The sequence below is a fragment of the Caloenas nicobarica genome, chromosome 4, assembly GCF_036013445.1.
Source record: "Caloenas nicobarica isolate bCalNic1 chromosome 4, bCalNic1.hap1, whole genome shotgun sequence".
Lineage (NCBI taxonomy): Eukaryota > Metazoa > Chordata > Aves > Columbiformes > Columbidae > Caloenas > Caloenas nicobarica.
In genome coordinates, this window is record NC_088248.1 from 33631666 (window position 1) to 33646207 (window position 14542).

Here is a 14542-nt window from a genome sequence, read left to right on the forward strand (position 1 = left end):
GAAGATCATTGCTTTTATCTTGCCACTGGTTATTCAGTTTTCCAAGGGACCCTATGAGTCATCCGTTACTATTCAGATAATCAGGACTCGCTGGCTTTACACCACGAGATAAATGAAAGGCGCACAAAAACCGCTAACTGGGATTCCACAGCATGAAGATAGCTAACAAAGGCCATCGAGGAGCCATTGCAGATGATGAAACTATACCAGGCCCAAATGGCCATTGGGACCCATGGACTAAGATGTGGGAAGCCTGGGCAGACACTTGAGAAAGAGCTGGATAGGAATCCTTGCTTTATTCTTTGTCCAGCTCAATTCTGCAGTACTTGAGTATCCCTCTAGTATCCTCTTCTAATACAACCACAAACGTGGTCAGAACCCACCAGCATGCTAATAAAGTTTTTCCACAGTAAAGAATTACTACCATTAATTTGTTATTGACATATTTATGAGGAAAAAAAAAAAACAGGAAAATCGTTCAAGTTGGTTATCAGGCATCTGGCTGTGTGATTTACACAGGAAACCACAGTTGTTGGGAGCTGAAAGAGTAGAAGCCTCATGGCCTTGTAGTGTATTCTGGGAAGAACAAAATGGATAGTTAGCCCATTTGTGGCTGGTTTATATTTTAACTTTTTCAGCTCATGGAAAGAGAAAGAATACTGGTGATACAGCTCTGACAGGCATATTTTGCTTGTTAACAATAACAAACTGTATTTTAAGCCATCTTTTTTCCATAAAATACTGTCAGTTAACAACCTACACCTGAATTTCTTCCTCTGTTGCAAGTTTATTGCTTGGATCAATAAGACACACCTCTATCATTCTCCCATCAGACATTACTGGAGAAGCAGTAGGTGTCTGGATGGTAAGTAAAGAGAGAGAGGGAGAAAAACTGGGGGTCATGGTTGGTGGGGGGTACCCAGGATTATGGATAAGGGGAGAATGAGGGTATTTTTTAAATGCTTGCCCTGATATTATATTTGGCCTTCGTGGTGGCACTGTCCTTACGCCAGGCTGAGCTACTGATGTTATCAAGGGAGGAGGGAAAACAAGAGATTTCTTCTCTGTAGGGAAGCTGTCAATATGTATATTTTCATCTCTCAGTTTTGCAATATCATTAAACACTGAGGCAAGAGGTTGAAATCTGGGTTCCCAGCTGAGCACACAGTCCCAGTTATAACGACTTCTGATATCCTCATCAGAGGTGCCAAGAGTTGTAAGTGAATCATATCCAGAGTCCTGCTTATCTGACATCAAGACATATTCTCTTGTGAGGTCTGTCATTATGTCTTTCTCTTTTTCTCTGATTTTCTTAAGTGTTTGAGACAACATTTTGTTATGTGCGTAGGCTGTCTCACAAGCTTCTTCTCTACCTTCTTCTTTAATGGCCTGCTCATTTTCTTTGCTTTGCATTGTAGCCATGACATCTGTTTCTCCAGACTGACAGGAGAGCTGATCAGACTCTCTCGGGATTCCCGAATCTGGCATCTGTGAGCCATGCTCACTCAGCGCCAAGCTGGCACTCTTTCTGCAAGGATGCTCATTGATTCTTTTGATTTCCTCATCCTCTGTAGTTTCTCCTTCAGCAGAACCATGGCTACTGCAGTCTGAATGCCTGCAGAGGACACCAGCATCCTTCCCTTCTCCGATTCCTGCTAAGCTCAGCCATTCTGCTATAACACCCATGGGAAGCATACTGCTCTCAGTACTTTGGATTTTCTGGCAGTCCTTATCTTTGCTGGCTGAATTCACATCAGTACCTGAGGAGGATACTGCTTCTCTTTTCACACAAGAGTTCATCAGATCTTTCCGCTTGTGTCTCAGAATAAGTGCAAGAAGGCTGACCACAAGCAGCAGGAACACCATCAAGGAGACTGAACTGCTAACCGTCAGGCTGTACGCTGACACCATGGGATAACTCTCAGGAGAATTGGAAACATTTACCAAAACGCTGCATACTGTGAACTTTGACTCAATTTTGGGGCTATGAGCTCTTACCAACAATTCCAAGGTGTCGTCGTTCCTTTTGCTGCCCTTTTTTTTTCCGTGAACAGTCTGAGTTAAATAAATACTACCAGTGGTTTGATTCACATAAAAGAATGGAGAAGTTTTTAGCAGGGAGTAATGAACAACTCCATCCAGTCCACCATCACTGTCTGATGCTGTCACTCTGCCAAGCAACTGGCCTGCTTCATTCTTCTCAGGGAGATTAAAGAAATACTGATCTTGTGTAAACACTGGGTCAAATTCATCTCTCCCTTCAATATCTACCTGAACTGTAAGGGTGGCCACTGAGTCACCTTTGTCTTTTGCTTGTATTATGAGACAGTAGCTATTCTGACTTTCATAGTCAAACATTTGCTTTGTATGAATATCTCCTGTCAAAGGATCAATGAAAAACACGTCATGGTCTCTAGGAGCTTCCCGATGAGCCAAACATGAAGACTGGATGGAGTAGGTTAGGTGGCCATAGGAGCCTTTATCAAAATCCAGTGCATTAACAGCGCACACAAAAGAAAAGGTAGGTAGATTTTCACTCACAATGCAGCTCAGGCTGGGAAACAAAAACAGTGGGGCATAATCATTGTCATCTAAGATGGTAACAAGAACAACTGAAAAAGCCACGTTTTCTACATCAGCTCCTCCATCTGTGGCTTGGATAATCAAAGAGAATTTCATGGTATCCTCATAATCCAGCGTTTTCATCAAATCCACTGAACCTGTTTTCCCATCCAAGCGAAAATGTCCCCTGTCATTTCCAGAAATGATAGCGTAAGTGATCTCTGCATTAGTGCCTGCATCACAATCAGTTGCTGAAACTTCAGTGATGTGACTACCTACAGGGATGCTTTCTTTGACATGAATATGATACTCTGGGCTGCTAAATACTGGAGGATTATCGTCAACATCCAGCACAGTTATGAGCACAGTAGCAGTTGAATTTAAAGAGGGTGTTCCACGATCAGAAGCAAGGAGGACCAAACAGTGAGAAGGAGCCACTTCCCTGTCGAGAACACTGCTCAAAACAAGACTGCCAGCAAGTTTGTAGGATTTTTCTGACTCTATAACACTTGCTTCCACGGAGAATAAATTCTCAGCATTACCATCAATAATAGAGTATTCAACATATGTGTTTTCATGTGTCCAGTCATAATCGATGGCTGAAAATGTGAGAATACTCTCTCCAACGGAGGCATCCTCGCTCACGCTGAGATTGTACAGCTCCCTGGTGAACTGAGGGGCGTAGTTATTTGCATCTTCTACGTGCACCTCTACAGAGGCAACTGCACTCAGAGTGGGACTGCCACCATCCGTGGCTTCTATCAGGAGATGGATAATGGAAGTCCTTTCCAGGTGTGTCACTGGTCCCACGGTGAACACTGAACCTGAAAATAAAACAGAACTAATAAAACCCCACACTCACTAAGACAAGTAAATGTGATTTCAAAAGCTGAATCTAATCAGTCATATTTGAAAGTGACTCAAATGTAATGGCTGCATACCCCAAAGTAACTCTAAGAAACCACAGCTAATGCTGCAAAGTCTACCCACAATGATGCAGTATCAAATACAGAGACTGCATTCAGATGAGCAAAAACTTATCTTTCTCATAGCAGGCTGAACATACCAACTGCAGAAAATAAAATAAAGCTAAGGGAATTTAGGCTCCTTATTAGAGGTGGCTATGCTGTGCAAGTGCATTACTGAAGGTCGTTAGTTCTCATGTTTTGCTTGTGCCCTGATTTTGGCTGGGATAGAGTTAGTTCTTTTTCCTAGTAGCTATGTTTTGGATTTAGTGTGAGAAGAAGGTTGATAATACACTGATGTTTTGTTTGTTGCCAAGCAATGTTTATATCAAGTCAAGGATCTTTCAGCCAGAAGGCTGTAGGTACACAAGAAGCTGGAGGGAGCACAGTCAGGACAGCTGACCCAGGCTGGTCAAAGAGGTATTCTATACCATACGATGTCACGCTCAGTAAATAAACTGGTGCTGGTCAGGGGACAAATACTGCTGCTTGGGAACTGACTGGCTATTGGTGTCGTGGGCAGTGAGCAACTGCATTGTGCATTACTTGCTCTGTATAGACTATTGATATTATTATGTTATCTTCCTTTGATGTTCTATTAATCTGTTCTTATCTCAACCCATGGGTTTTTTTCCTTCCCCCCCTTTCGATTCTCTGCCCTGTCCCACTTGTGGGGTGTGAGTGAGCAGCTGTGTGGTACTAGTTGCCAGCTGAGGTTAAACTAGAACAGCTTGCAATCCAGTAACAGCATTATAAGCATGTTTGTTATTTGGACAGGTTTGCCAGTAAGTTATATAAACACATTTCATTCAAATTGCTTATCTAAACATGGGGGTTGGACCAGATGATCTTTAAAGGTCCCTTCCAGCCCAAACCATTCTGACTCTTATTTTCATAAGCCATCTACTTCTACTTCACTCTTCACAGTGTATAGCTAAGTACCACAGAGACAACGCTGTGTGACAATTTTCTGACCACAGTTAAAAACAACCATTAACCAAAGACAAAGACAAGTTGGTGAATACAGAGTAACAAATGGGTAAAACAGAAAACAGCTTTAACTCGGTGAGACATTAGTATTTTCAGTGTTTGTAGTTGCCATCACCCAAACAATACTGCGTTCAAAAATTCACCTCATGTAAACACCTGGGAACAGCAAATAAATTATAGGAACTTGCTCACTGAATAATAGTTGCATATGATTTTTGCAGTATCTAGTCATCTCTGAGGCTGATATCAGCAAAAATTGTATGTACACATGCATACAGAGTGACACACACACAGTTTTCAACCTCACAGAGTGTTGGATCATTAGGCAAGAAAGTTTAAAATGATAAATCTCTTAACCATCTAAGAAAATTATGAACTTTGGAAAGAGTGTTCTCAATTTGGAAAACTTTTACATTCCATTTAGGATTATAGGATAATGTAAGCTCCCTAAATAAGCAATCTTACAAACATACTGCCCACGCTGTAGAGAAGCTCCACAATGATAGGTTCAACTTCTACTGAAAAATAATAAGTATGAACTTCAATTGAATGAAACCTAATACGTGAGCTGAAATGTTATGAAATAATGCAAAACATACAGCAACTTTTCTATTAAATCATGCCAGAGGAATAGCACCTATAGGATGTTATGACTACCCGCTTTGTGCGTGGTTCAAGGACAAACTGGAACTCCAGTTTTTGATGCTTTCAGTTCTTCAGTGATTATGGCAGATTTAGCCAAAACATATAGTGGACTTTAGTCGCCAAAGATTTTCAGAATTCAAGTGACCACTGTCAACAGGTGAGGAAGTGCAATATGATACTTCAGTTTACACTGAAAAAGCTGAAATCAACAACCATGCTTACAGACTCACCATTCTTGTGATCAACAGCAAATCCCTCAGAGGGAGAGAGGATTTTGTAGGAAACCATTCCATTATGCTCAGAATCCCCATCCACAGCAGAAACGGTCAGAACAGTGGAATCCATAGAAATGAGCTCTGGCAAGCTCACCTAACATATAAACCAAAATTACAGGTTTGAAAGAGTTTAATAAGAGATTTTTAACATAAAAAATACCATACCTTCATTTATTATAATTAGGAAAAACAAAACAAAACAAAACAAAACCCCAACCCAAACAAACAACAACAAACAAAACAAAACAACAACAAACAAACCAACAACAACAACAAAAAACCCCACACCAAACACAGTTCCCAGCTTTGGAAAAAGTTTCACCTACTCATGTTTTTCTGGGACAAAACCGCAAAGAGTTGTGCTATTGAAAATGATGCATACAATACAGCCAAAATTCATAGTAAACTTTATACTGTAGTAAAACCCACCTAGTTCTACATCTAGTTGTAGTTCATTATGACAATGAGTTCAGTGAATCACTGAATCTCTTTTTTCAATGGTATACTAATGGAAGGAATACCTACAATGGACTGCAACTAAAATTGGCTTTTCTCCTTGCTTTCAGAAACACCTTGATTTTCATACACGGAATACAGTCTGCAGTCCCCATCTGGAATATATGATTGAATATTTAAAAAATCCCAACACATGTATGTTGAAAATTCCAGTACCAGATCACTTAATCATCAGTGGATTATTCCTAGAATTTAGTTTTTCAAATGCTCCCTGTTTTCTTAATATAATCCAGGAAACCACGAAAGTCCTTTCCCTTCTTAAGAGCTTCCATTATTTGAACTCCAGATACAGTATTTCTGTGACCAAAGTTTCCTTCCACCTTATAAATCCAATTTCAAATGAACAGTATGATACAGCAGCTACCTTTGTCATAACTTCAAGTGTTAGTTTAAATCATTTTAACAGAAGGATTATATGTATTTAATAGCCATATATATATGAAAATATATATGAAAAGTATGAACATGAAAACACATGAAAGGACAATAAGAGGGTAAAAACTACAGGATGACGGATAGGGAATTACACATATCATCAGCTGAAAAGATGCAGTGTATCTTACTGTCCAGGGAACACATCGAAACATCAGGATTGTGGAGAGAGAAGCTCAACTGTTTACATCAGCAGTCAATAGAGCTACACTGTTCTGCATCAGTTAATAACCCTGCCTGTAATGTCTGCTCTGATCTACAGAAAAATTCCTAGCACTTGCACAAGTAAATACTGGCCTAAACTATTATTCAAAATCAGACACATATGAGAGTTGAGGAAATCTTAAGGTAAGGTCTAAAAATCATTTGAGCATTAATAGCGCCTTTTTTTTTTTCTTTTTCAGTATTTAGACTTAGGAGTTTAAGTGGGCAATTTACACAAATCCTTACAACTCAGGCACCTGAAAGTTTCATGGGTGCCTACAGTCTGGCCTGTAGTTTTCCAAGTGACTAAACTGCTGCACCTGCACACCCTCAGAAGCTGAAATTCCTTTATTAAACCAAGTGTTTAGACTTATTTCTTGACTAAACCTGTCTGAGATCTATAAATGAAGCATTATTAAATATAAGCCTTCTGTGGTGGCTCAGATTTTTGGCTCTGAGCACATCTGCCACACAAACAAAAGCATCGAGTCAAGCAAACAGCTCAGTTCACAGCATTGCAGAACGGCTGAAGCTGGCAGGCACCTCTGGAGATCGTCTTGTCCAACCCTTGCTCAGACCAGGGTCACCTAAAGCAGGGTGAGTTTTGAACATCTCCAGGGCTGGAAACTCCACAACCTCTCTGGGCAACTTGTCCCAGTGCTCAGTCACTGTTAGAGTTTTTTTAGAAAAGTTTTTCCTGATGTTTAAACAGAGTTTCCTGCATTTCAGTTTGTGCCCAATGCCTCTTGCCCTGTCATTGGACACAGAGGAGAGTCTGGCTCTGTCTTCCTTACTCCCTCCACCAGTATTTACACACATTCATAAGATCCTCCCTGAGCCTTCTCTTCTCCAGGCTGAACTACGCATGCTCCAGGCTCTCTTGTGCCTCAGCCCAGGTCCTAAGGAAACAACTCCTCCGGGCAGCCTCACCTTTCCTGTGGCAGCCTTATTGCAGCCTAACTTCGCCTTGAGCTCCAGGGGTTGTCTCTCTCTGACCCCTAACCCTAACTCCAAGCCATTTCATGTGCTGAGCCTTAGCCCAAGCCCCACAGCCTTAGGGCTGATGAAGCCAGGGAAAACCCTTTTAGCTGCCTACCCTTGAGAGCCTTGTACGACATATGCTCCAGTTCCTCTAATCGACTTAGTGGCCCGTGGTTATCTACAGTAGCAAAACTAGCTTTGTTTTAAAACATTGTTGGGCAACTTGACTTCGACAGTCTAGCAGTTCAAATGCTTGTCCAGAAGTCTAAAAGCTACAGTCTGTATCCTCCTCAGTCTAGCAGAGGATGTTGGGGAGGCCAAAACTTGTGTCTCCCACTCCCTAGATGAGTGCCATTGCTATAAGGCAGAGTGACACATTACAAACTAGATGTGTATAACCTACCACAGGGGCATTTGCTACACACCTCTGTGGAGCTGTGTGACTGAAAATGAAGAAATTCATGTCACAGTAAGGATCCAGAATAAATGTACCAATTTGTTTACTATTGTCTCAGAAGAAGGAAGTTCTGAATACTGGACCCTGCTCTCCAAACCTTGTTTGGATTATATCCAGTAACTCCTACTGACGAATGCATGGTGTATAGAGTGCAGCTATCATTCATACCACTTTCCTTCTGAAGTCAGAAACAACAAACATGAAAATTGAACATTCCCTCAGTCTTCTTAGCAGAACTCCTGGGAAGGGGCTGGGGTTTCCCAGAAGAGCCCTGCTGTGTTTCTGCTCAGTAATAGTTTGCAGAGATCTTCCTTCTCTGTGCTCAAATGCATTTTTAAGACAAACATAAACAAGCGCTCATACTACTTATCAGCATACATGGAAAAATATCATGTTTGTTGTCCATTTGCCATGCTCCTACCTGATACAAATCCTGAGTAAACACTGGTGGATTATCATTGATGTCCAGAACATGGATAGTGAGTTCAGCTTCTGCTTGATGTAAAGAATCTGAAACTATGATTCTCAGCTTATACACAGAAGTTTCTTCAAAATCTAATGGTTCCACCACTGTGACTACACCAGTGTGCCGATCAATGGCAAATTTCATTCCAGGGCTATTATCATAAATAAAACCAAACTGTAGTGCTGGCCTGGAGTCCGCATCACTTGCTGACACCTGAGTCACTACAAAACCAGGTACGGCATCTGTAACAATAATTGTCAAAATAAGTCATAGCTAAAAGATGATGTTACAATTTCTGAAGATTTTGCCAATTTTGTAATATTGAACCTTGAATATATGTAATCTTTCAGTATTAGCTTTTGCTGTATTTTGACTTTGTATTTAAGAATAAGAGCAATATAAAGAAATGCTCTGGAAAGAGTAGCGGATTTCTTCAAATGCATCTGCTTTATCATAATTTTAATTCAGGTTTTCTTTAGACTTTCCCAGATTCAGTGTAGCCATAACTGTTTCTTCACCAGAAACAGGAACTTCCATAGTTTTCCACAAGCATTTAGGTAACATGAATTTATTGAACAGTGTCAAAATTCCACACGAATATTTAACTGAGGCATCAGAGTCCCCTGGTCTTTGTGGAGCCAGTGACTGCAATTCTGAAGCTTTTCAAGAGGAGGAGAAGGCCACTAGAGAGAGATGAGACAACCAACCAGACGTACATGGCACAAAAATCTTAAGAGCTCAAGGTATAGTCCTATGAGAATGAGAAACTGGATACAGACAGCTTTTGCCATGTGCCAAATTGACAGTACCAGGGATTGCAAACGAACCTATCAGTGACCATCTAACAAAGCCTGGAGCTAACAGAAACTAAACTATTTGCATGCCTGGGGCATGAAGCCTCAAACACATGGGGTGAAGTCCTAAAGCAAATATTCTTAAACAGAATACAAAAACCTAAATAAGTAGCCAGTTGTTTACAGCTGCTGTGCATCTATGAATCCCACACTTGTCATTACCAGTGGAAGCTAAATTTAGGAAAGGCTAAAAAAAATATCACTAGAAACACAGCCTTGATATCTTTTGTTAGCAGGAGTACTGCAATTTCGGCACCTAAATTTTTGTAAATGTTCAGCTGCACATCTTAACGCATCACATATATGATGCCTGTATTTGAAAATGCTGGGCTTAAGATTCAAGGTCTTCAAATCTTGACCTTATATCACACAATATACTAGATGTATGCTGGGTTGAGAACTCAGGAGGTCCTGGGTCCTCCTCTTCATGATCATCAACTGGATCAAGCTACAGAGCATTTGAAAGCTTCATTCAAATTTACAGAAATTCATTCTTTCATCACAATGAAGTTAAAGACGTCTCATTTCTAGCAATGCTGGTTTTAACACCAACTATGTTTATTGGAGAAGAGCAGAAATTGAAGACATTTGGAGAATATGACACTGCAGTCCAAAACGAACAGATTACAGATGGATTTCTGTAGAGTTTGTTTTCCTCTTTCTGAATTGCTTATGGTTTTGCTCCAAACTATTCTTAAATACAATGTCTGAAGATTAATAATAATACCTCTGAGAACAAAATCACATAACAATTCACTTTGATATTTCAGTATTAATTCAATCCATTATCCTTTTTACTAGAGTCTCTTGGTTACACAAATCACCAAAAGCAATATTGCTGTTTGACAAATCTCAGTCTTAACAAAACTTAACCGTACTTACTTTCTGGGACCTCCACTTCACCTAGTGGTTGGACAACTGGAGCATTGTCATTAACATCTAACACTTGTATCTTCACAATACTTGTAGCAGAAAGTCTGGGGTTTCCTTTATCAGCAGCTTGTACAACCAACCTGCAATTAAAGAAGCAGTAATTGTCACTATTAGTCAGAAATCACAGAGTTATCCACCAATGTTATAAGCAGGGGAAAAAATACAAACAAAAAGATCAGCCCTCTTGCTCCTCATTGCAACTCTTAAATTCCATCTTACTTTCTGTAAAGTTGACTTGAGTTTTATTTTTTGTGTCTTGCAGGAAAAGTGTCCAGAAGATTCTAGGTGGCAACAAAATCACACAAAGTATTCATCTGTATTCATTTCACCTAATTTCATACCAAATGTAGGTGGTTAAACAAGCTAGCAAGACTCTTTCAAATAAGACACACATTTCTCCAGTTGGTGATTCAGAGCAAGAATCAAAACTTAAGTACTAAATTGTCCTTTGGAGGAACCTGACTCTCCTCATTGTTTATAAAGGGACAACAGGAATGTGAAAATTGGGTAGTATGAAAACATCCAAGCTAATACTCAGCCAAAACGTCTGCAGAGATATACAATAGCCCCGCTATTATATTTTAAGTGATAAAGTGAAAAACCTGAATACATGCACCATTTGACAATAGCAAAGTTCCCACTGATTATAGTGGGCCTAGAATCGTACTGTCAAATTAAGAGAGTTTGCCTGTATGCTTCCATTTTACACCTGTAAAGAAAACGGTAAGTAACAATCTGATAAACGCAAAATGATGTGAACCAGCTCTAAAAAAAGGAACAGACTAAAAAAAAGAAAACATCAATCTATGCAAAAGGATGTACAAGTCAGAACCTGGTATCTCAATTAAATGTCTTCTATACTAAAGACCATTTGCATGTCACATCATATTTTTTGGGTTTCCCTGCATATCTTCTGAATGCTTTATTTCTCCCTCCTTCTTCTAAGTCACAATTTCTGTTTAAAGTGTCAAACAGGTATTATTTCCTATATGTTCACATGACAATATGGAATACCGAGGCTGTAACTCAAGCTCCATATTGCAGCACTTCTGTTCCTGAACCACACCAGCTCTGCTCTGAGTGTCCTTGAGGTTTCTCACACTGACAGAACACATAACTTGAATTGCAGACTAGTATTCAATTGGTGACCATGTGTAATTCCATATAGAAAGTGTATTTTTGCTAGAATGAATATTGGTAAGGTATACATATGGAAATATTTTACTAAAAATAATCACTTTCTAAGGTTTCAGGAAAAAAGTATCATAAAAACATCTCAGCCAAGGCATTAAAACTAGGGTTCTGTCAACACTTTCATTATAACTCCTATTATAAAGGACTTAGAGCTTCTGGGCATGAATATTTCCAATTTAGGTAAAATAAACAACTTGCGAATTTGAAAGAACCAATGGTAACATTTTGAAATTAAACAGGAAAACAGTTTTGAAAGGTTCTTTTGCTATTCATTTTTTATCTAACAATGTACATATTAACATATTAATAAAGAGAAGGAACATGAAGCTTCAGATTCCTAAAAAAACCTGTCAATTTAAAATGCTAAATTCCAACATAAATACTGAAATAAATCAGGTTCCCAGTAAAAGACAAATATGAGAATTATTATGATTACATGTTCAATGCTTCATTAAGAGTAAACGTCCTTTCTTTGAAGGATTTATTCCAGGTATTCTTTTAAAGTTATAGCTACAAATAAAATGTATTACACTATTTAAATGACTAAAAATCAGAACTGATGTTTTTGATTCAGTAAAAAACTGAAAAATAAACTCCAAATGAAGTGTTCTGTATATTAAGTTAAACCAAAGTATTTCCTTCAGGTCACTATTATCAAATTTTTTAAAAAATCATATTTAGTTGATAATTATGATGTGGCTTTCTAAAAGTCATTCTGGGTCATAAGAATTCTAATTGGATGTTTAAAACTTTGAGGCCCAGGAGGACAGTAAAACTTGCCAATACTTTAACTGATGCCACAACCATATGGGGAATAAAAAAAAAAAAAGTAACTTCTACTGTTACTGACACATACACAGAAATCTATTTTCTGTAGAGATTGCAGTACATAAAACGAGTGTATTAATGAATCCTCATACAATTATTTTCTCTTCAAGGCATGATTTTTTGCTTTCTAATTCCAGTTATGGCATGACTGTAAAGATAAATTGCCATCTCCATTTGGTCATATTTACTCACAGTTTCTTGGAAAACAGGAAAAAACTAATACTTAGTACAAGACAGCTTAAAGCTGCTTCTGTAAGGTGTTTCCATCTACATCAGATTATGGAGAAGAAAATTTGAACTATATTCTAATTAAAGAACAGAACATGTCCCTGTTTCTTGGATTTGGTTTGAGTGTTTTCTCTGTGTCTTTATGTATTTATTAAAAATGGTTCCAGAGAGGGAATGGTTGTGCAGTTCTTCACAAACTAAAATCTAGGAACCGTCGCCATTCCTATAGTGAATCAGCATGCTCACTTATATCACTAAGTGTTGCCATTGACTAAACAAGACTATATTTCTTCCACTAAATTTTAGAAGCATGCAAGAATCCATTGTACAAATGGGAAGCTTTAGTGATGTTCTCGGTGCTGTCTGGCTTGCACCCAGACTCTGTTGGGTGATAGGTATCAACAGAAAACTACAAAATACACAACACAAGGAATCTCAAAGTGAACAAAGAATACATTTTTATAAGAACCTTGCATACAAACCTGTAAGATGAAGTGTCTTCATGATCTAGGACTGTAGTAGTTGCTAAAATCCCTCGAGCTGAATCAATTAGAAATGTTGCTTTTTCATTACCAGATAAAATTGAGTATTCAGTTTCTCCATTTAGCCCACTGTCAAGGTCAGTTGCCAATACCTGTTTGGGAGCAAAACTGAAGCTTAATTCAAAATGGCAGAATGCGATTGTATAAAGAAAAACTTTATACAATAATCATCTATTTCTGGTTACTTTTCTTTCAACTGCACAGATTTAAGCAAATAATCATATTGGTCCCCAACGTGATGTCATGTGAGGTCACAAAATCTGCCCATGAATCACAATAGGATGCACAAGAACTCTTTCCCTGAGTAATTTGAAATTCAGCTACATAAAGCACAGGGGCTGAATATAATAATTTTATACTGCTTGCATTGCTATAAGGTTGCTGTTAGAATGCTGTCTCTGTTTAGTGCATAAGAATGCACTTTCTCAGTGGTTCAGGACTGGCCCTTCAAGTATTACTGCTATATTCCATCAGAAAAAGTATAAAATAATTATTTTTTAAGTTTTCAGAGCTTTCCTTTCATGGAATAGTTCACTAATTTCTTTTTAAACTATGAATGAGAAAATGTAAAAAAGGATGAGGAAAGCTATAAAACCAACAGAATAGATAACATTCAACAGCAGTGAACAGGTTTCTCAAGGATTCCTCTGACTCTTTCAACAGTTTTCTTCATATTTTTCTGGTTGCCGAACAAGCATTATAATGAGTACAGGATCCAAACCATAGCAGAGGCGGCCAGTCAGACTGAATAAAGGTAACATAACGGAATGTATTCTGTCATAAAATTTTGACTACACATCTAGGTTGACTGCCTTTTGATTTTTCTCCATTCCTGGACATATGTTTCTCTAAACACAATGTCCATCAGTTTCTAATCACTTTGCCCTGGAGGCATTTGTAGCTTTCCATTTATTTATTCTCTAGAGGAGGAATATTTTTAGTACCTAACATGACCCTCACTGTGACCTGACTTGCAATGCAAGAACATGTACTGAGGAAATTATGCATTCTTCTAGTCCAACTGATGTCTTCTTTTGCTCTAACATGCCCAGCTGGAAACACTTTCGGAGAATGGATCCATTCAGAGGAAGAAGTGTTTGCACATTTAAATTGAGAAAAGCTGCTCTTCAGGCATCAGACTTTAAATTGAACACTTGGGTTTTATTCTACTAGTCTGATGAGTTAAAGTATTTTTTTTAATTGCTGTAGCCCTTTCAGTAGATGCATTAATTCAAGACCCAGCCTATACTATAACCAGAATCACAGCTTTGAAAGGTATTTTTCAACTGCATGAAGAGAGAAACAGAAAAGAAAAAAAAAAGTTCAGCTGCACAACTATTAAGAAAATGAAGAATTATCTTTCAACTTAAAAACCTGAATGAAAGCTCTAAAATGAAGTCCTGAAATAAAATCTTTGAATATTTTAGATAGCCAAGCAAAGTAGTAGCAACATCAAGAACCACACTCTCA

General features: G+C 38.5%; 1 protein-coding gene across 1 annotated transcript in view; it reads right to left on the reverse strand.

Moving 5' to 3' along the window:
* Positions 1–756: 756 nt before the first annotated feature.
* DCHS2 (dachsous cadherin-related 2) overlaps positions 757–14542 on the reverse strand; it is a 117693-nt gene continuing 103907 nt past the window's right edge. Inside the window, exons 16-20 of the mRNA XM_065634627.1 lie at positions 13013–13164; positions 10230–10360; positions 8449–8735; positions 5393–5531; positions 757–3386 (exon numbers count right to left, since the gene is read on the reverse strand). Of these exons, the coding sequence (XP_065490699.1) occupies positions 757–3386; positions 5393–5531; positions 8449–8735; positions 10230–10360; positions 13013–13164 (3339 nt within the window). The remainder of the gene's footprint in view (positions 3387–5392; positions 5532–8448; positions 8736–10229; positions 10361–13012; positions 13165–14542) is intronic.